The sequence below is a fragment of the Morone saxatilis genome, unplaced genomic scaffold (assembly GCF_004916995.1).
Source record: "Morone saxatilis isolate NCDOM2014 unplaced genomic scaffold, NCSU_SB_2.0 Contig12, whole genome shotgun sequence".
NCBI classification, from domain to species: Eukaryota; Metazoa; Chordata; class Actinopteri; family Moronidae; genus Morone; species Morone saxatilis.
This window is the reverse complement of record NW_023339674.1, coordinates 23,924,029-23,946,743: the sequence shown is the minus strand read 5'-3', so window position 1 is coordinate 23,946,743 and position 22,715 is coordinate 23,924,029. Positions and strand designations below refer to the sequence as shown.

The 22,715-nt window shown below is 38.6% G+C and overlaps 2 protein-coding genes across 2 annotated transcripts; both read right to left on the bottom strand.

Moving 5' to 3' along the window:
• Window positions 1–1,685: 1,685 nt before the first annotated feature.
• On the bottom strand, window positions 1,686–8,665 carry lrrc8db (leucine rich repeat containing 8 VRAC subunit Db). Its single transcript, XM_035653886.1, has 2 exons — window positions 8,244–8,665; window positions 1,686–6,218 (listed from the first exon to the last, which is right to left on the bottom strand). The coding sequence occupies exon 2, from the start codon at window positions 6,214–6,216 to the stop codon at window positions 3,661–3,663; it is 2,556 nt and encodes an 851-aa protein (XP_035509779.1). The 5' UTR covers window positions 6,217–6,218; window positions 8,244–8,665; the 3' UTR covers window positions 1,686–3,660.
• Window positions 8,666–9,704: 1,039 nt separating this feature from the next.
• On the bottom strand, window positions 9,705–20,198 carry lrrc8c (leucine rich repeat containing 8 VRAC subunit C). The gene is made up of 3 exons (XM_035653887.1): window positions 20,029–20,198; window positions 14,996–15,138; window positions 9,705–12,842 (listed from the first exon to the last, which is right to left on the bottom strand). The coding sequence occupies exons 2-3, from the start codon at window positions 15,131–15,133 to the stop codon at window positions 10,629–10,631; spliced, it is 2,352 nt and encodes a 783-aa protein (XP_035509780.1). The 5' UTR covers window positions 15,134–15,138; window positions 20,029–20,198; the 3' UTR covers window positions 9,705–10,628.
• Between the last annotated feature and the right edge of the window lie 2,517 nt (window positions 20,199–22,715).

Genomic DNA, 22,715 nt, shown 5'->3' with positions numbered 1-22,715 from the left:
TTTGGCTTTTATGCCTTTATTTGATAGGACAGCTGGAGACAGACAGGAAAGGGGGGGAAGAGAGAGGGGATGACACGCAGCAAAGGGCCGCAGGTCAGATTCGAACCCTGGGCTGCTGCAGCAAGGACTCATTCTTGGTACATGGGTCGCCAGCTCTACCCACTGAGCTAACCGAGCGCCAATCCCAGGACCTTTTAACCCAGTGATAACAAATTCACCACTCATTGGTTGCCCCTTAATTATACTATATAACTGAACAGTAATTAATTCATTAGAGAATCTACAAATTAGATATTGGGCACTAAGAAAATCGTTGCAGACTGGGGGACTGGGGGTAATTTATCATTAACAGACTTGGACAAGGTAAACAGGGTGTAGAAATTTCAGGGCTACAGCTTACAGAGACTCTAAGTGTTGTTTAACATGAAGTTGAGTGAAATAATCATTTCACACAATCCTGTATTATGCCCTGTGTTGTTGTTCTTGTGCTGTACTGATGAGTTAAATATAGACAAAAACAATCAATGACCTGTGTTTAAAAAGATAGATTTTTTCAGGTAACAGGCTACCATGTTTGTAATGATGTGATATAATATGATATAAATAGATTTCTCAGAGCACATCTATATTAGGGTTTTTTTTTAAGTTAACTGACACTGAAGTAAGTAAATTATTATTGATCAGGTCAACTGGAACCCGTAATTTATCAGTATGAATTTGTCAGTGTTTGACTAAACCTGTAAACCTGCCCAGGGAAGTTTCCTGCCTGTCAGCACATGTGTCTGTATGTATTCTGATGAGAATCATACATGCTCTGATATTACATTGCAGGCTGGCCTTCAGTTAACATGTTTCCAAAATACCAAATGAATCTCACTTACATTGTTTAACAATTACAGGAAATGTAAAGGTTAATTAATCACTAACAATTACCTAGACAAAGGAAGCTGAAAACTATGATCTAGCTAACAGACGATGTATACAATTCAGTAATGTTCAACATGTGTAATGGCAGCAGCAAAAATGATACCTACATGGTGTTAATAATAATAATAATAATAATAATAATAATAATAATAATATGTAGTAACTAGTCATTTCCACCAGAGGGCAACACTATCCAAGCAATGTGCTCAGTCATATGCAGGTACTCTACTCTTTTTGTCTTTACTGATGATATATTAAGTTTTATCATGGTTGGAACCAAGTACAGTTTAAACTACATGTATATTATAGGAAAAATGAATGAGGTCTGGTGCTGAAGGTTAATTATGACGGTGGTTTTCTGTACTGAATGCAACACGTTCTCTTTTATGATAAGTGTATGAACTATGGAGGCTTATGATAACAGTTTTAACATGTAAAATGTTATGCAAATAACAGGTTTGGACCTCATTTCACATAAGAAATTGCAGGAGATTCTTGAAATGTTGGCCTACTGTCACCCTGTCCACAGTGGAGGACCTTTACTCTCATGTTACACACATGACATAGTAAGTGTTGGATCTTGTTTGTAGCTTATGGAGAGGCCACATTAGAATCACAAACCCACACTAAACTCAAGGTAGTATATCAATAATCATTTATAGTAATTCATATTTATTCCAGTGGAGAGCCTCAGTATTCACATGCACACAACTCTGTCTGTCTCTCATACACACACACACACACACAAACACACACACACACACACACAGATTGTCACGCATAATCAGTGAGTGAATTGAATATATTTTGTGAAATACGGCACAGTACTGATGGCCTGGTCATCCTAAAAAAATTAAGTTATTCACAAGTATTACATTGAATGAACTGGCCCAAGAGGTGTAGCATAGGAGCACTGTGTGTTGAAGGATGTGATGGAAGGAAAGGAAGTGTTGGCAAAACTGCATATGCTCACTGAGATCATTTTAAAATACAAATTTAAAACCTCAAAAATGTAATCTGTTACAAATACATAATTGTTTTTATGTAGTAAATTATTTGCATATAATAATATTGCTGTTAGCAAATCATAGAAATCAAGATAAATACATCTGGTTTATCTTATTAAATTGTTATTACTGTCCACAAATTGGAGGGAATTTTGATAATAATAGTATAATAAAGTAGTAATTCCTTTATTTATATAGCACATTTTAAAACCAGATTTACAAAGTGCAGTGCAGAGAGAAGAACAGATAAAAGACAATGAGATAATAAATACATAAAAACACACACAATATATGATAATATGCTGTTTACAAAAAGAAACGCGCAATTAAACGTGAGACCAAATGAACTGATGAAAAACGTAATTGTGGGTTGGCTGTACACAAGAAAGGAAACCATCTACTTTTTTTCAAATAAAACAAATGTATCAAAAATAATGATGGCATGATTCAAGACATTCAGAAGTAGAGAAAAAGTATCATGGGAAACTTTACAATTTTGGTGTGTAACTTGAAAATATAGTACAAGTATATTTAAATTGGAATGCATAAGGTTAATAAGAATACAACTATACCTTTTCAATTTGTTTGCGCAGCAAATTACATTGGTTGTGGTCTATACTGCAGTGGAGTAAACGAGTCATTCTTGACCTTAGAAGTAGTAGTAGCAGTAATAATCTTCACTCAACTTACTATCTTTTTTTGGAGCTTTCAACCATTTTTTGCAGTCTACTACAGTGGAGGGAGTTTCGCCTGCATGTCCACACGGCCAAAGCTGGTAACTGGACCTTGAGTTAAGATTGTTTTAAAGAAACTGTAGTTTTTAAAGCATCAGTTCACCCAAATAACAAAAAAAGTGTACCTTCTCACTTATCATATCTAAACATGCAGATAGTTTTGGTTTTACTGGTTCAAGTTTTGAGAAATCGATATCTGTGATTCCTCCTCCATATAATAGAGGGGGGAGGGAATTTTGTTTAGGGTACTTGCAGCATTGAATATTTCAACAGCAACATCTCTTTCCAGACGCAATGCCCTGGTCACTCTGGATAATCAACATACTTGCTGTAAACACTAAGAATATTTCTTTGATTAAATATAGGTGTAATAAATTCTGGAAAGAAATATTGCTGTTGGATTGTTTTCAAATACAATATTTTATTGCTGTGAGCACCACAGACCAAATTCTATTTGCATTCGATTTATTTAGTTGAGGCAGAAACCTCTGTCAAAACCAAAACTGCCTGCATGGCTTGATAGCAAAGCGAAATGTTTTTTTGTAATTTGAGTGAACCATTCCTTTAAATCGAGGTCACTCAAGTGTAGTCAAATCAAGTCAAATTGCAGAGATAAAAAGGTGGACTGTTTCAAAATGATACAAATTTCTGATCCACTGTAGATAATTTTGCATACAAAAGGTAAAAAACATAAGCAGAGTGAGCTACAATGCACCTACATTAACTGAAAACAAAATGAAAAAATAAACAAATAAATTATATATATATATATAGACATGACACAAGCCATGATCATTTCTATAGTTCATTTAAAATGTATCCAGTGGTACTGACCTTGTATGTGCAGTGGTATGTTTTTTTTGATAAGTTGCTAAAACATCATGAAGCATATCAATACTGTACCCTGAACTACTGTTTCTAATGACATGATTAAAACAAAGACTACTTTACACCTAAGATGAAATGCATGACACTTGCCATGTAGGATGTGATTACCGGCCATCACTTAGACATTTGCACCCATTTGGAAAAGAAACACTTGATTCCTGATTGATGCTCTCTTTGACCTCCATGGGGAGTGAGTCAAAGAGATGATCCTCCACAATCAGGCAGCTCCTGCGCAGGAGGCAGCACTGACCGAGCTGAGCCGGAAGACGATCCAGACAGTTTCCCTTCAGTTCCAGATGTGTCAGCTGCGAGAGTTGGCCAATCTTCTCTGGAATGGAGGAGATACAGTTGTGGCCGAGACATAAGGTCCTCAGTTTGGTGCACTTGAACAGTTGCTTGGGAACTATCTCGACTTTGTTGCCGGTGATGGCAAAATGTTGGAGGTTTTGCAGAAAGCCGACCTCCAGTGGAATTACCACTATAGAGTTATGGCTAACATCGAGGTACCTCAGCTTGAGAAGGGTGAATAAGGATGAGGGTAGAGACTCAAGCTTGTTGTGTGAGAAATAAAGCGACTCAAGGTTTTTGACATGGCTAATTGACAATGGAATGGCGGTGATCTTATTGTGCCAAAGTTTGAGGCACGTCAGTCTCTTAAGGTGCTGAAAGCTGATGATTTCCTCGATGGTACGAATGTTATTAGATTTTAGATCCAGTTCCTGAAGGTTGTTCAAACTGAAGATAGCATGGGGGATTCTTTCCAGCTCACAGTTAAGTAACTCCAGTTCAGCAAGATTCATTATTTTCTTCAAGCTATTCAGTACTAAGAGCTTCGTGCCATCATTATGAACAACTAACTTGATCAGATGCGGAGACAGATCTGTTATGTTTGTCGGGATCTTTGTGAGGTTGCTTTTGAGATGCAGAATCTTTAAGTGCCTGAGGTCTCGCAGAGACTCGAGTCCGATCATTTTGTTGTTTTCAGAGTTCAGGTTACCAACCAAGTATAGTTCCCTTAAGTTTTTCAGCAAGTATACCCAGCTGGGAATCTCGCCAACATCTGTAAATTTGACATGAAGGCACCGAAGGTGATCACGGAGAAAGATGAAAGCGGTTTGTTCAACTTTGGCTGGACAGTGATAGAAGTGCAGCTCTTGGAGGTTTATCATTTGTGAGATTTTAGCTGTTATCCTGGCCTCTGGGATTAATTCTAATTTAAGGATTTCCAAATCGGTTAGATCAAACACAGCATCTGGCACTCCAGACAGCATAAAAAGATGGAGTTCCAACTTTTCTTGAGGATTGCGTATCACATGCTGCCTCAACTTTTCAAAGGTCCACTCATGGTTCAGGCTGATCTCCCGAAGTTTGTTCTCACTCACCTCAGAGAGAAAAACACCAAAACGCTTCGAATATAGCTGGTCATACTGATCGACCATGTGGAGGAGGAACGCAAAGTCATTCTTAACATCTGGAATGTCACTGAAGCTACTCTCCTCTCTGACTTTTTCAAATGAATACTCCTTAAGTGGTCGCCGAAAAAGCCAGAACAGTGTATATATACAGATTATGCCATAAACGCATATGATAGCAATATAACTAACAAGGAGTTTCTTTAACATGAACGCCATGTTGTGTGTACAATGGAACTTGGCGTATCCAGTCAAATGCTTTATTTCAGGCTCACACACATGGTCAAAATCAATAGAGGCAACAAAAGTCATTGTGTAGCACAGAATCAAAATGAATTTAACTGTTTTGATGACTGTCTGAATGGCATACAATCTGTAAATCAAGTCACTGTCTTCCACATGGGCACGGAATTTCCTGACTTTTTCAAACAGGGCTTTTGCTTGCTCACCATCTTTCTTGTCCAGTATGGTCATAGAAGGAACTTCACTCACAAGCTTTTCAACAGAAAATGTGACCCCAGATTTAGTCAGAATTGGGGCAGACTGGTTCGGACTGCCCTCCTCACTGCTTGTGGACAGATGCTTCAGGAGGGAGGAAGCACCAGCCAATCTCTGCTTGTTCTCCTCCGAGTCCTCGCATGCTGTCTCAGACAGGGCTTTGGTGGTCCATGGCGATTCGAAACATTTTCCCAGTATGGAAACAAAATGTTCTATTTTGGAACTGGTTTTTGGGTACTTGAACCAGAAGTTGCTACTGACCATCAGTACAATAGTGTGGATTAGAGCGAGGTATGGGAAATATTTGGAATACCAAGGAAGGGCAACATGGTAGCACATCTGGTTGACAAAAACATACTGCTGAAAATCCAGCTTGGTCCTGACACCTGTAGGCTGAGGCTGCCCAAATGTACCCGGCTGTGTGAAATGAATTGTAGGGGCGATGCTATCAGGAGGCCTTTTAGCCATCAAAGGAGCTGCTTGCTCTCCAATGGCGCTTTCTTTGTTCCATAAACTATCAGGTGTCTCTGGCGGTTGGGGTCCTAAGAAGCCCCCTGTCCCCTCTGCAGTTTGTTCCAGAATAGGAAGACAAACCACTTGGTCCTTAGTTAACTGCATCGTTCCAGAGAATATGGCCAACATCAACATAACAATACCAAGATAATCCATGAAGACATCCCACCATGGTTTCAGTATTCGATAAGTTGGCTGGATGTCATTCAGGGAGGCTACCTCTGTGAGGGTGAACATTCCTGCAACAGAGAATATGAATTAACACAATGCTATGTTATTGTCATTACAAAATGTATACAGAGATTCTTATCCCAGTAGATTTTTGTGCCCATAATGGAAATTATGGCCACCTAGATTTCACACATAGGCTCTGGCACAAGCAGCTGTAAGCTGTCTTTCTGCAGTCCAGTACAAGCTTTTTGAGTAAGGTTGAAGTTTAATCTCTCTCTACTATCTTTGTCTTAGCAATTCCATTTACAGCAAAGCTTTTTAGCTGTGACCAGCCCTGTGAACAAGTAATTTTGGCAGAATGTGAATTTATGAAAATAATAATAGAAATATGTTAATGCAGGACAACGCTTTTACCTTAGCTTAGCTCCCAAACAGGATTTAGACTTGTACACAGTTACTTCTGCCCCCACAGAGGGCACAATTAATGGTGCCTTGTGGCAGTCCTTGCCAACTTGTACAATCTAAAATGTTCATGTTTACCACCAGGAATTTGTCCTTGGATGGGTGAAGTGGTAAATGTCATAAAACTCTGTTCCATATTACCTAAGTTTACATAGTTGTGACTTTCACTTTAATACAGGATGGACATCTGCAACAACGGTTACATGACAAACATATCCATATAACTTTAATTTTTCTGTCACAATAGTGGATTTAGTGATGGCAATGAAGGCATATCCAGGCTGCTAACACAATAGAGTGTATGTCTGAATCATATTCCTGTTCACAGTGATCAGTGACCAGAAAAAAATAAATCCAAAAGTGAATTGTGTCCTCTAATCCAATGCAATCCAATACAGTCTTGTATTAAAAAATACATTTTAAAGGCAGAAGGAACAAAGAGGTGTAAATTACTTTATACTGTAATGCTGTTGTATTGGATCACTTTAAACTCTAATGTGTTTCTAATATTTAATTTCAATTTTAAACAGCAAGGAGAAAATATTAAAAAGACACATTTATAACACAAAGACAAAGTAGCTAAAGTCTAGATATGTACATCAGAGAACAGCTGAAGTAGCAGTCTCAACAAATACTTTTAGGAAGACAGCATTTAGATTTACTGTATTGCTTTGTATTAGACTACACTGTGCATCTGTTTCTATTTTTCTGGTCACTTGTCTATCACACCTAGTGAAAAATTATATTTCCTGGCTGTGCTAGTTGACAAGTACTAGCATATCCCCAGTGTACATTAAATTTTGGGATACAGAGGATTGGAAGATAGGCAAGGCCACATTTCCCAGGCACGTGTGGAGCAGGGTTGGAGAGAACGGCCTTGTCAGATTGTTATGGATTTAGCGAGGACTGCTCTTGAACTTGGACACAGCACAGTTGTCTGAAGAGACATGCATTCCATGTGCAACACAAAGTCTGAAAAGCAAAATGTAATCTAAAATATATACAACACACCATTTCCATTACTTTTATTTGCACTGTGCTTTTCTGTGCTAGTACCTTTCTCTAAATGAGCCTCCTTCCACAGGGTTTACAATCATATGTCCTGCCAGCACACATGTGCCCACTATCATACTGGGGAAGCCATGACATGTTGACTGTACTGTTTATATGAAATGTTATATTTACATATCAAAGTGTTTTCCGTGTAGGTTATACAAAAATACATTAAATAATAATTTTAAAAAATTCTGTGCCCCCACTGCCACTAAATTCTATTGTGTTGAAAACATGAAGGTCACTATATTTTCAATGAGGCTGCAGAGCAGGCTGAGACCGGCTGCAGCGGCAAGACTCATCCATGGACACAAAACAAGAGGTGGACCTGATGTCCGTGGAGTCTTTAAACGCAGCACTAAAATCTGGGTTCCGTTGAAGAAAAAATCATGACTCACTCAGATTACATTAGTGCACTACATTCACTGCTGCCTCATACTAACAGTCTACCCAACCCCGCTATTATTTCCCCTACACTATAAAGCCTGCTCACAGCGTCGGGCCAGAGCATAGCGTTATATTGGTGGATCTTGAATAACACTAGAGGAGGTCCGGCGCTCTAAGGCACAGATACTCACCTTCAGGAGGGCTGATCCACTTATGTCGATGCCAGCAGTAGCGAACAACGCCTCCTTTTATATGCCATGTTTCGCTGCGATGATGAAGCCGTCCATTCTAAGCATCGGTTCAACCGTGGGCCTGCTGGCCGGGCTATAAGCAGCTTAGCTGACTACCCCCACTCCGCTTCAGATGGTCGGGTCCTCTGCCTGTGACTGGCGACACAGCCGGCCCGGCAGCACCAGCTGCTGAGGTGTAGGTCGGTTTGATGTTATTCACACACTCGATCCGCCGTACGTTTCACCATCACCACCAGTTGTCATCAGTTCTGTTGTGGTGTGCAGGATGAATGTCGCCTAACGTTGCACTGGTGTTGTTTACTTCACATCAGGAGCTGATATGATGTAGCGATTTGAAAAGCTTGCACGGACTGACAGTAGAGAGGGAGATGACCCACTGAAGTTAAGGGGCCGTCGTAAAAGTGCGAAAAATGTAATTCTACGTTTTTATGTTTCGTTATTACAAAAAAATGACACGCAACCTCTCACTAGAATAAAATAGGACATGTTTGTCATCATAAAAACACTTAATAACTTCATAACTTTATTTTCATATGGGCCATTCTTCAGTCAGTGTTAAACACATTGACACGATGAGCAGTTTCTGCTGTTTTCCTCAATAGCTTTGTCATTTTATTTTGTCAGCCTAAGGGACATCAGTTGAACATTGTCACTGTAAAAAAATCAAATACATAAATACAAATTTATAAAATAAGAAAATAACATAAGAATCCAACTTCAGTTATTATTTATATAATGAATATATGATCCTCTGTAGTTACTATTGTTTTTATTACACATATTAAAAAAAAAAAAAAAATCACATAATTTTACTTTCCTTCCTTGTATGCATGTACTTGGTGAATCAAAATTCTGATTCTTTATTAAATCTAGGACTGATCCTTTTGCAGCCACAATCTCTTAAATCTCTTTGTCCATTATTTGTTTTTTCAAAATATTTGTTACACTTCCATTATGCCAACTTTATTTTTCCATCGGTGCCCCATGTATGCATAATAATAGACTAATCTTCTTTGCTTATTAATCCTCGCCAGCCAGCAGGTGACATCTTATCCCACAACACATTTCAGAACAATGTGCAGTTACCCCTTTCAGCTATAAAGAAATATAATAGATTGAATTTGATATTTTCTCCAAAATTCTAGTCAATTTCGAACATTTACTTTAGTGCATATTGCAATCCTAGGGTTAGGGTTGGGTATTTTGGGGAATTGTTTGTCAAAATCTGTTAATACTTTTTTTAAATAGTAGATTTTTGTGCTGTTAGAAATTCCAACCGAATAAATGGCATTTTTTAAGTAAATACTTAAATACTACAATATAAAATATTAAAAAATACACTTTTGTAATAGGCTGCATACTTGTTGTGCACATTTCAAGACCCGAAGAAAAACACCAGTATGACATAGTCCTTCAAGTTTAATGCACTTCAAAATGTCATCTTTCTATATACAGAATTGTTTAGCCAAGGTATACGATGTACTTATGTATGATATATTCTTTGTTTTTTTGCATTCTCCCTGCTGCGGTCCATGTGAACTAACAGTCTCTTGGAAGGAAATAAAACGCTTCATAAGAGCAAAATAAAATGTATAAAATACAGCATACGTAAGGCTAGTGGCCTAAACTTAAGTGAGGTCTTCAGTTTAGATTTACATTCAGTACTTAAATTGTTGTATATAGCAGTAAATGTGCTTAGAAATGGTTAAACATTTTGGGAAATAAGCTTATTTGCTTTCTCATTGAAAGCAGAGTTAGATGAGAAGATCACGCTCCTGTCTGTAGACAAAATATAAAGCTACAGCTAGCAGACAGTTAGCTTAGCATAAAGACTGGAAGCATGGGGAAACAGCTAGCCTGGCTCTGTCCACCTAACAGCATCAATTAAGAGGCTCTAGGAAGTGCACCACACCAAAAAACAGTCCAGCATGTAACTCCCTATGAAACCACAACTTGTCATTTTTTACGGATTAAACAAACAAGCTGTAACATGTTAATTAGTTAATTAGTGCTGGTGTATTTTTTCACTTTTAGAAAGAGCCAGGCTACTTGTCTCATCTAACTCTCGCCAAGAAGGATTTATGGCCGGATAATATTTCAAAAGTTAAAATTCTAACAACAGAAAAGCAACCCTGTTGCAGCCACACTCTATGTGACAATATATTGAGTCTAATTGTTCCCCTTCGTCAAGGAAACTGGAGATATAACTCCTAACTTTCTTAACAGTAGTGTAATACTAAAGTATGGTAATGAGTTCATATAAAACAAATGCTCTGAACTGGTAAACAGAACTAACAGCAGGCACTGTGGCTACAATAAGGCATTTTACTCTGCCTTCATTTGGTCCCTGACATCTGAAGGCAGAGTTTGAAACAGTGTCTCTTCCACTATAAGGCCACTGCGCTTCAAAGCACGACAGCAACCAAGCTCTTGTGGCAGAAGCTCAAAGTGGTTGCCTTTGAGCTCCAAGTATGTCAGTAGAGCTAGGTAGGAAATCTTTGGCGAGAGTACGGACAGCGAGTTTTTGCCAAGCTTTAGTGTTTTGAGCTTTTTGCAAAAGAAGAGCTCATCTGGTAGATTTTCGATTTTGTTACAGGTGACAGAGAAATACTGTAGACTCTGAAGGACTCCAATTTCTGGAGGGATGAATCGGATGTCATTGTTGGACACGTCCAGGTAGCGCAGTTTGTTGCACAAGAACAGGTGCGAAGGCAATATCTCAATCTTGTTATGACTGAAGTAGAGGCGCTCTAGGCTACCAAGCTTCTTGATATGCTCTGGGATATACATGATACCATTGTACCAAAGTTTGAGGCAAATGAGTTTTCGAAGATGTTGGAAGCTGATAATCTCCTCTATTGAGCGAAGGTTATTCTCTTTAAGGTCAAGCTCCTGCAGATTCGTCAGGCTGAAGATTGCGTGTGGGATGCGCTCCAGATCACAACGCACTATCTCCAGCTCGATAAGATTGGACATCTTTTTCAGATTGTTGAGCATTACTAGCTTAGTGCCATCATTGTGTAAGTACAGCCGCTGCAGATGGTTGGAAACGTCCACTATAGACTGGGGTATCTTGGTCAAATTACTCTTAAGGGAGAGGGTTTTCAAACATTTCATCTCCCGCAGTGACTCAAGAACTATATTTTTTGAGGCATCAGGGCTTAGGGATCCAGTGAGATAGAGCTCCTCTAAGTTGCGCAGGCCATACATCCAATTTGGAAGTTCCCTGTTATCATCAAACTTCACACGAAGCACTTTCAGGTTCTCTTTGAGGAAGGAGGTAGCTGTTGTGTGAGACTTTAAAGAACACTGGTAAAGAGACAGCTCCTGAAGGTCTTTCAGCTGCGAGACTGAGGCAGGGATGGTGACATTGTTGATGATCTCTAGCTTAAGTGACTGCAGCTCCGTCAACTCAAAGACAGTGTCGGGTAAACCAGGGAGCATGAACAGCTGAAGTTCAAGTCTGTTGTTGGAGTTAGTCAGCAGTTTCTGACGCAGCTTCTCTGCAGTCCAGTCATGGTTGAGGTTGAGCTGTTTCAGTTTGTTCTCACTGACCTCGGATAGAAAAACTGCAAATCGTTTAGAATACAGAGGGTCATACTGATCAATCATGTGTAGCATGAAAGCAAAGTCGTTCTTGACGTCTGGGATATCATTGATGCCTGTTTCCTGTCGCACATACTCAAAGGAGTATTCTTTCAGTGAGCGGTAAAACAGCCAGCAAGAGGTGTATAGGCTCGTCAATCCATAGACAGCCACTAAACACAGGTAACAGTAAGAAAGCTTAGAAAACAAATGAGCCATAGTGTGATTACATACAAAGTCATTATAGCCTGTCATGTCCCGGATGTCAACTTCGCAATGTACTCTATTTTGCACTTTATTCACTAGAGAACTATTATAGCCAATGATCAGGAGGAATTTAAACACCTTGAACACTGTCTGGCGAACATACATAAGATAGAGGATGTCTCCTTCCTCAACATGCAAACGGAACTTCTTTACCTTTTCAAAAAGAGCTTTAGCCTGTTCACCCTCTTTTTTATCAAGAACACTTGCTGATGGCTTGTCAACTACAATCTTTTCTGGGATAGACCGGAGAGACTGCGTCCTTTCCAAATCGCCTTCTCCAGGAGACACAGCAAGATTGGACCTAGAAGTGCCACTCTTTTTGTGTTCCTTTTCTTCGGGATTTTCTCCGGACACCTCCGACAAAGCTCGTGTGGTCCAGGGAGAGTCAAAACACTTGCCAAGCATAGAGATAAAATGCTCAATTTTAGAGCTCGAGCCAGGGAATTTGAACCAGAAGTTGCTACACACCATAAAAATTAGAGTGTGCAAAAGAACCAAGTAAGGAAAGTACTTGGCATACCAATGCAGAGCCTTCTCATAACACATCTGATTGATGAAACTGTACTGTTGAAGATCCAGATCGGTCTTCAGGCCTGTCATTTCTCTTGGTACAGCTGAAATATTGGATTGCAGGTCCATGTCAGTTGTGTTCTTGTGAGGAAGGCATATGATTTTATCTTGCATTACCTAAAACAAAATGTAAAAAAAAATAACAACAATCAGTGTGTGCAGCATTCAGACAGTTGATGCAACCGGAGTGCCAATGCTTATGGTTCTGACCAAAAACTGCAGGGATATATGGCAAAAAAGTTGCACCTGCCTCAACTTTTGCTGGAAGGCATTGCACCTTATCTGGCAGGGTACTGTTTTGGCAAATCAAATATGTCCAAGCTGATATTCCTGGTAGGTTACTTTGTAATGTCAATGCCATATTTATACTGTTTGCCTCACAACTGTAATGGCAAAATGTAAAATGATTGCCACTATGATAACTTTCCAGAGCAGTGAAATCCTTCCTCATGATAACATAAACAGTTGCAGTGCAATGCAGTGTTTTGGTGACTGATAAGCCTTCAAACAGGGCTGTTTTCAGTCTGAAGTTCCAAATAAAAAAAGCAGATTTTTTCAGATAGATTTCTTCTGAAGAAAGCCAATTTCTTGGCCATGTGTACGCAAACCCAGGTTTCTAATCGGCCCTCTACTTTGCGCATGACAAAGTCTCCAAAGAGGGAGAGCATCGTTGTGACAGTGGTGGTATGAAAGGAGAGATCATCACAGGTATCACATTTAAAATATTGCTGTGCATCTAGTCTAATAAGTCTGACTTTAACTGAAACTAATACAAAGTATCCTAAAGAAGCATTTGACTATTATATTACATTTGTGCTTTGCTGTCACACAGTAGACCAATGCAGTGTTACATCACCGCAACACATAAAACTGTTTTATACTGGTACTGTAAGTAAGGTAGTTAATGGCCATGTTCAGTCCACACGCACATCTGCATTCAGCTCAGGCACTGTATATCACCTCTATTTTTACTTCTATCTTTGTACTTCTTATTCATTCTTAGTTCTTTTTTGCTAAGTGTGTCACCCACATGCATTCTGTTTTTCTTCTTTCTTTGTAACTGCTCTTTACCCTATCATTTTTTTTCTTGTTTTTTGACTGAGACAAGCGTGCAAGAATTCCAATGTGCTTGTACTCTGTACCTGTGCTAATGGCAAACCTGATTTCTCTGAGTAACCAGTTTACAAAGTGCATGTAAACGTACTGAATACTGACTAGAAGTTGTATACAACAAATGCCTTTCATGTTTATTTGTAATGAAAAACAGCTGCTTCACTCTGCAATGGTAATAACAGGAAATGGGCACTTTAATTTAATGGTTGGAGGTTGGAAGCGGAGACATTTTGTGCACTCCGTTTAGCTTCTTGATACTCAACCCATTATAGTGTAACATAATCTTACTAAACTAAACTATTACAGTATGTGAATGCGAACAAACTCTATTTGTAAGGAGTGAATACTAAAATTCCATTACTACTATAGTAAGGTCAGTGCAGTTGTGCTGCAGCACATCACAGATCAAAATGCAAAGTCAGGTCTGCAGAGGTCTCTGAAGAGCTGATAGAATTTTTTACAAACTCAGTCTCTCTGTGTATTTCTCCCTCTAACTCTAAAGGCAGGGATTATTGTGTGAGGCAATGTAGTAATTACACAAAATGGCATGTTGATAATGGCCTGACTTAAAAAGTAAACTTGGCTTCATGATTAATTATCCGCTCAATTTACTCACTATTAGATGATGTCCAAACACTGTTATAGTGAGACTGAGAAACAATAGCTGCTTGCACCCTGATAAATATCCTGTTAACAGTTTTTCTAAAATGTTTTGGTATAATTTCCAGGATTTACACTACAGAGTATTGCAGGAGCCAAAACATGTTCCTGTTCCACAGAGAGAGAGAGACGTTAAGCACCAGGCCAAAAGAGTTTGGAATCTTATGTTTACTAAGCGGGGCTGGGTGGGTAAATGTTTCCACTGGTAAACTCCTGATGGGCTGAATGCTTCCTTTGCTGCACGCAGTCCAGGTTGTAAAAGCAGGGAATTAGTGGTTCTGTGTTTTTGCCAAAGCAGCAGGCAAAGCAGTAATGTTGTATCAGAGAGCCCGAAGGCCTGCTGTAGCAAATTCAATTATGCAGGATTTAATGGGAAAAATAGTAGGGCAACTCAAATATGTTGCAGTTCAAACTCGTTATTGGCTACATTTTTCCTTCACTTTCAAAGAGATGGTTACAGTTAAAAAGTAAAAACACAACACAACACTGTTACTGACCTGAAGAGTGCATCCAAAGACAGCAATCATGAGCATGACTACAGAAAGATAGTCGGTGAACACATCCCACCACGGCTTCAGGACTCTGAACGCTGGCTGCTGTTCAGAGAACTGCCGGAATTCCATCACAGGAATCATGATGCCTGTAACAAAACAATAGAAAATAAGCCCAAGTGACTTTTAGTGCACACAATGGGTAAAATGGTTTGACCACAGATGCTTGAAACAATGACATTATTTAACTATATAAAATGATATTCTGGTTCATAACAGCTTACAACACACACTCAAAAACAATGACAATGATGAAGTATTAAGTATGACCAAACAATACCAAAACAAATGACATTCCCATCAGCCTCAGCTGTACTTTGTGTTTAGTGCTAATTCGTAGGGCAGTGTATTCATAAGAATCTGGCAATACAATACGTATCACAATACGGGGTTACAATTTATTATATTGTGACGCGTTGCAATGAAAGCTGAGAACCAGAACTGTTGGATCTGCATTTGTATTTATCTGTAACATCCTACATCATAGCCCACAGTTTTTGTTTACAACGCTGCTATCTAGTGGATGGGGGTTTAAACAGAAAAATCGATACAGGGTTTTTGAGAATCGATACAATATCACAAAATAAAACAGTGATACGATATTTTTTGATACGTGTTCTTACACCCTACTAATTAACAAAGATTAGTATGATAACACACTAAACTAAGAAGGTGAGGATGGTAAACATACCTGCTAAACATCAGCAGGATAGCATTGTCATTATGTCGGCATGCAGATGTTAGCATTTAGCAGAAGCACCACAGTGCTGAACATTGAGCCTCACAGAGCTATAGCTGTAGACTGTTCTGAATCAGGACTCCAAAACCCAAATCGTCCTCCTTAACCACTCTCCAGGGAGGCTTTGAACCTTGAACTTTTTCCCCTTGTCCTCTTTGACATCAGCTCAAAGAGAAACCACAAAATACATCATGTTTCCTCGACGGATGTTGTGTCTGTTGTAGAGCTTCAGTATTATACAAATGCACTTTACAAATGTAAGTATTTAAAAATCAGTGCCCACAAGGGACTTAATAAATGACTCATTTTGTAGAGCTTGTGACAAGTGGACATTAACATCATAGCCCAAGAATCCCATGTTTGTAAAGTGGCTTTATTACTGAGTTATTCAATAATTGAGTTAATTGTTCAGTAATACAATTTGATTTAATCTGAAATAAACCAGGTCTTCACCCTGTCCTTGTTTACACACAGAATGGTCTTGGAGCTATTAGTCTCTTAAGGGGCTATTAAATACCTGTCTTTCAGTGATTCAAAAGAGTGGCGTATCCCTGATGCTGCTCTCTGCTCACAATGTCTGTGGTCACCTTCTGTAAAGTGCTTACTACAGCTGCAAGTGTCCTATTTCCAATGTCTGTGTGGCTGCAGTGTCATTCAGAATTAAAAGGCCTAGGCAATAAAACAAATCTGTATAAGCACTGGTAATCTTAGTAAAATCTCAGTGGTTAATATTTGATGATGATTCCATCACAGCCTTTGAACGGTGTATTTAATGGGCTGGTGGAAACAATACAAATGCTAGAAATTTAGTGTGTTGGATTAAGTGGCATCTAGCAGTGAGGTGAGGACAGTCTACATACAAATGTGTGGTATGTGTCTAATAGCCAAAGCAATGAATAATCTACAAGGTGCCAGACCATAATGTACAGTGTTTTATCACCTGCAGCTCCACAGTGCCAAAGAGACAGGTGCTGTCAATAGCTGAATACATCTACACTCAAACTTTAGTTCATTATTCATGAGTTTAGCTGTAAGGTATTGTTGAATAGGTTGATAAAAGCCTAGGGGCTTTTAGAGGGATCATAGTTTTGATAGTTCAATTAAGTTTTTCAACACAAAATGTCTCATTGATTCTTTCATCTCACTGTCATAACAACAGGAAGGATGGAGAGAAGCCATTCAGAGGATGTTTACACTAAACTGATGGTTGACTTTAAAGGTTCAGTTCAGCCAAATCACTAGAACCAATTTTTCTTACTTAGCCCTAGAACGGACAAACCAAACACTGGCCCTGCAGGGCTGTTCATAGACCAGTTCATAGATAATTTCAGTTTATATGAGGGGTTCCCAACTTCTGTCCAACAGCAGACCGTTGACAATTCTGTGACCACTACATTCGGGTAGTGTCCGCACACAGATTTCTTGTTCTGCTGAATGCTGAAAGGTGGTGATGATGGATTGGTTATCTTGTATGCTTTTGCCCTACTCTAGTTCTAAATCTTTATATTTTTGTTATGGGCGTGACAGGGAGCGATAAAGAAAATTGCAGCATAGACTGCAAAGTAATTACGGCTAAAAATAGATGATAATAGCCTTCAAAGTTACATAACATTTTGTTTTTTTGTTTTTTTGCTGAATAGATTTCCTCATGACTCTTTAACAGATGTTTTGAGGCTCAGTACCAGTCTGCAGCCTCAGGGTTTAAAACCTCTGACTTATGAAACTGGTAGATGAAACAACCCTAATATAAAGTAGTTCAACTTAGCTCCATCTGAACCAGCAACAACAACAAAATTATGCTTATGTGTTAATGCTTCAGTACTAATAATCCAACAACAGAAAATACAGTATTCTAACACTGAACCGAGCTTTTCACCAAAATGCGTACTTTTACTTTTGGTACTTTAAGTACACTTCATGGCCAGACATTTCAGTGCAGCACTTGTACTAGTAACTACGTGTTTCACACTGATATTACAACTTTGTTTAGAAGGGGCCTTCATTTAAATTAGGCAAATGTTACACATTAGTTTGTATAAGGTTTGAATACTTTTTTAGATTAAAATTTTCAATGCTGTGAGTGCCCCAAAAACATTGTATTTAACTGGTCCACCAGCAATTTAACATTGCACTGCCATAAAGATGGGGAACTCTTTTAGATTATCAAAATAATGGTAAAAATCAAAGCAGTAGAGATTGAGATATTTTGGCTTTTAGTAAAGCTCCAAAAACACTGGATCCTGCGTTTCCCATAATGCAGCACTATAGCGTCTTTCATTAGACCCTATGCCTCCTAAACCCAACACCTCTAGTTTGTAATGACTTTTCTGTCCATCTGGGCCCCAGTTCAATTCTGCAATGTTGCTGTAGTTCACTGAGAACCACAAAGAGAGCATTTTCATACACAATCCAAACAGCTTTATTCAAAAAACTAGAAAAAAAAAAAAAAAGAAATTGACAATTACATGTTCCTCTTTAATTTGATACCAAAGATGTGTCATATGTTCGATTAAACAGATTTAATAAAACACCAGACAAACATCCTGCACTTCAGCCCACACAGCAATGTTACAGTGTATGAACAAACAACAGTAATGTAATAGTAGGTAGTGTCTTTGGCAACTTATATGAGAAAAAATTGCTTAATTCATGTTTAAAATATTTGCTGCAACTCAGTCAGTCCTCCCTACCAACTTTTTGGTGCACTGCGCCCCAGTGAGAGCTCCGTATGTTCCGCTGTTTACTGATGGTGATTATGTGATGTGATTCCAAGCAGGATCTCTCCCACAACACAATTGTTTGGCTTTCGTAAGTTATAAAGATGGGGAAACTTAAGCTTTGGACACACTATATGACTTTCAAAGTTGTCAGCCCTTTGTACTGTTCACACTACACAACTTTCAGTCTTGTAATCGGGAGTCTTGAAGTTGTTGTGGTTTTCACACTATGTGACTGACCAGCAATGGTCAGCATGCTGCTGTTAGAAACAGAATAAAACAAGCTGATCATTAGCCTGATCAGCCAGCATCAGCCATCTATACAATAATCAAACTAATAACTAACAGCAGCTAATGTCAGAACATTATTGTACTTACCTAGTCTTTCTGTAGTGGTATATTATCACTCTGAATTCAACTTTATGCTCTCCCTTAATGCGTGCCAATATGACATTTTAACAATTCTTAATGTACATTACTCTAGAAAACTGCATCACTGCATCAATATAATACTGAAAGATAAACTGTATTCCAGACAAACTTTGTTGGTTCCCAAAATAGTTGGCGAGTGGAAAATCTGGGCTTAAATCACGTAGTGTGAACTTGGCATTAGTTGACAGAGCCATTTTTAAATTCACAAGAGGAAATTGGGGGTCTAGAGGGTTGAGCCTAAAACGCAAGCAGAGATAACCCTGATCATATCGTCTGAAGAGATCCTTGTGACAAGTAGACTAAACCTTGTATGTAGATTTGGTGTGCCCCTCTAATGTATGTCAGGGGCTGATTTCTTAAAACTTGGGCTAATAAAATCAAATTACATGACTTTATACCAAAAGTGCTAAGTGAGAAAATGAGTTTGTTAGATTTTTGTTATTTGACTGTATGGCCCTTTAAATGTTTTAATAATAGTGTGGATTCCTGAAAGTAGCACAGAGAAAAGTAGGGTGAGGAGGCTTTTGGATCAGCAGCTGAAGCCTGTAGTTTGTAGTAGGTAGATACTTAGGAAAAATCCTGTCTTTCCACTGGATGAGTCAGCCATTGAGTTGAGCTGACCAGGCCATATCCTTGTCCCTTCCTGACAGGAAATTTGTCTGAATCCCAGATATCCAAAAACAGACATGTTTGGAACACACCCAGTCCCAGGCATACAAAAAGTCCTGTCTCATTAAGGACATGGAAAAAACCCACCCGCATTGCAGGAGAAAAAAAGAATATCTTGGGTGTTATTATTAATGAGCCACACTTTAGACTTTATCGTGAAACGGAAGCTGCTGAAAAAGTGCAAATGCAGTGAGAGGAGCTGTGATTCAGCCTGTGCTCAGCACTAACCATCAATGATAAGTCATCCGGTTAGGAGCTCGAGTTCCCCGCTGTAATACTGAGGAAACATTATGGGGGTGAACTCTGCCACACTTGAACGCTTTGGACGGCAAACGAACGTATCCCGAGATTACGTTATTCTCCATATGTCGGACCAATATGCTCCCTATTACGCAGAGATCATAACCGCGTTCGGGACTTACCTTCCTGTAGATGAGGGCTGGAGTTGAGGATCTGCGAGCTCGGCTTTCACGCGATGAGGTCTCGGATCATGATGTGTGCGCGGTCCCCCTTCGTTTCTGTCCGCTAACCGTCCTGGATCCTCGGCCAGACCATGCAGGCATGTACTGTTAGCCACAGGGGCGTGGACTTCTGAGGAAAGCCTGGCAGACACTTCACTGTTTGTGATGTAGCCTATGTTGTTTATGAGACAGCTGAAGGTTGGGGGGGGGGCGAAACTGCAGCAATTGTCTGCTAATGATACTCACAGAAACAACAACAACAATACAACAAACATTATCCACTTATATAATAAGGCATGGTTTCACATTTGCCTTTTCAGCCTGGTGAATAAAAGTATCTTTTACCTAAAAACAGTAAAAGAGTATATATGCCATACAGTGTACTCACACCGTGTACTTGTGTACTAGTAAAAGTATCAATACTCCGTTACAAGTAAAAGTCCTTTATTCAAAGTGCAGAAGTATCATTAGACCAATACAACAATGTAAAAGTACTCCATTACAGGCAGACTTGGGGCGTAATGGATTACATATAACTGCGTTTTCTATTTAGGATACATAAAAGGTAACTGTAATAGATTTCAGTTACATTTACATTTAAATATTGGGATTGTTCGGCAGGATTACAATTTCAAAATAAATCAGTTTTTCTATAAAAATACACAAGCAGAGGACACATTTTTTGATGAGGTAATTCAAAGGTAACAGAAAGTAATCAAGTTATGTTACTTTAATATTGTGATACTTATAGGTTATATATATTAGGTTACTGACTACATTTTCTAGCAGGTAATTAGTAACTGTATGGGATTACATTTTTAAAGTACCCTACCAGCCCCTGATTATGAGTAAAAGTGCTTAGTATCTAAATTGCCCCCTGAGACTGCTGTTGGGTGGGTCCAGCAGCACTATTAAATATTCACTTTTAGGAAATGGAAGGCTACTCTCTTAACATGTTTATGTAATGTTTTGGAGGAAATGTATTATTGTTTAAAAGTCTAGACTCTCAAACACAACAAGAACCCTTTTCCCCTGATTTGCATTGTTAAGGTTTAGTGGGACAGCTTAGCTGCTAAAGTTTGACACTGATCTACAACAATTTCCATATATTAAATGCATGATTAAAATGCATTTTAAACACAGTTCAACTTTTTTATTAATTTTGCAGGCATAGAAAACATACATAGTATAATAGTCTAAGAGAGTTCATATTAAAAAATCAGCTCTCATTTGTGAACATTTGAATACAATACACCAAAACTAGAACAAAAACATAAAAGTGCACCTTTAATTACATTAATATCGGTTTATATCCTTTAGTTATGCATTGTATTTTATAAGCTGATCACATGTTTCATTCATTTCTTTTAATGTAGCCTAAAATCTAAATCAAAAAACATAGTTGGAAAATAAACAAAGTGGAGTAAAGTGTACAGTTTTTCTTTCTGAAATGTAATATGGTATATAAAGTAGTGGAAAATGGAAATACTCAAGTAACTGACATGAAGTCCATGAACATCAAAATGGTACAGCATTTGAGTAACTGTTATTAGTTACCTTCCCCCTCCTTCACACACCACTTTCTCCATCTGCCCCCTGTGCAGGAAGGCCTTTAGGCTGTTTGGAGCACTCAGCTTTTACAGCTATTATGACCTACTAGCTATTACAATGACTGACATTTGAAGATTTCTTTTTCCTGCTGATAGAAGGGAGTATAGTGCAGGTCCAATGTATTACATTAATAATGAAGAATCTAACTGATTGCCATAAGGAAATTGTCTTTTACTTTCCATCACAGCATGTCTTGAAATGTAGAACTTAGTGAGGTGATACAGTCTACTTACTCAGTGAGTCACTCTGACGCCTCTGGACTAGCATACACTGGCAAGATAATAACATATATAAGTATATTTATTCATTCTAAGCATACATCCACTTGCCGGTTTATTAGGTACACAAGCTACAACTAATGCAATCTAATGCAACAGCCCTTCAATAATCTTACCTTCACAAAAACTGTTTCATGGAGGTGTTGATTATGGTCATGGCAGAGGCAGTTGTTTGTGGATTTGTAAAATCATATTGCATTGTACTGAGAGGTATGACTAATATTTTTTCCCATTTATGTCTATGTTTTGTTTATATATTTGTCCTACTTGAACCTAAAACCACTGTTTGGCATTTTGTAGAAAGAGCCTGACATCCCTTTTCAAGTCAGAAGATAACAAGGGGTTGTAGAACTATTATTGGGATGGTGAGGGGTGCTGAACCTTATTGTTTCACTTTGTATAAAAGCAGCAAATTTTCTTAGATACCTTCTCTTAGAGAAAAAAGTGCCTGAAACGGGCCACAGGTACTGAGTATTGGCACTCTTTGGCATTAATGTCTACATAAATACCCTTCCTTCTTACTGAGTACCACCACCTCTGTTGAGAATGGGCAAACCCACCATTGAGGTCACCAAGGTCTGGACCTCAGAATTTTCTCCGAGGGGTATACAATAAAAGTGAAATAATTGTCTAAAAATAACTACTTTGATTCTTTGATGCCCCTAGCAAGTTCAGTTTTTGGATTGCTGTATTTCTAAAACCCTGCATACAGCAATGCTGGTGAGGTACTCTAAAAATGTCCCTGTTAAAGAAGAAAAA

Coding starts and splice junctions, on each gene's coding strand:
- lrrc8db (XM_035653886.1), bottom strand. CDS start 6,216: ATGTTCACCCTCACAGAGGTAGCCTCCCTGAATGACATCCAGCCAACT.
- lrrc8c (XM_035653887.1), bottom strand. CDS start 15,133: ATGATTCCTGTGATGGAATTCCGGCAGTTCTCTGAACAGCAGCCAGCG. Junction 12,843..14,995: donor TCTTTGGATGCACTCTTCAG/GTCAGTAACAGT, acceptor ATTTTGTTTTAG/GTAATGCAAGATAAAATCAT.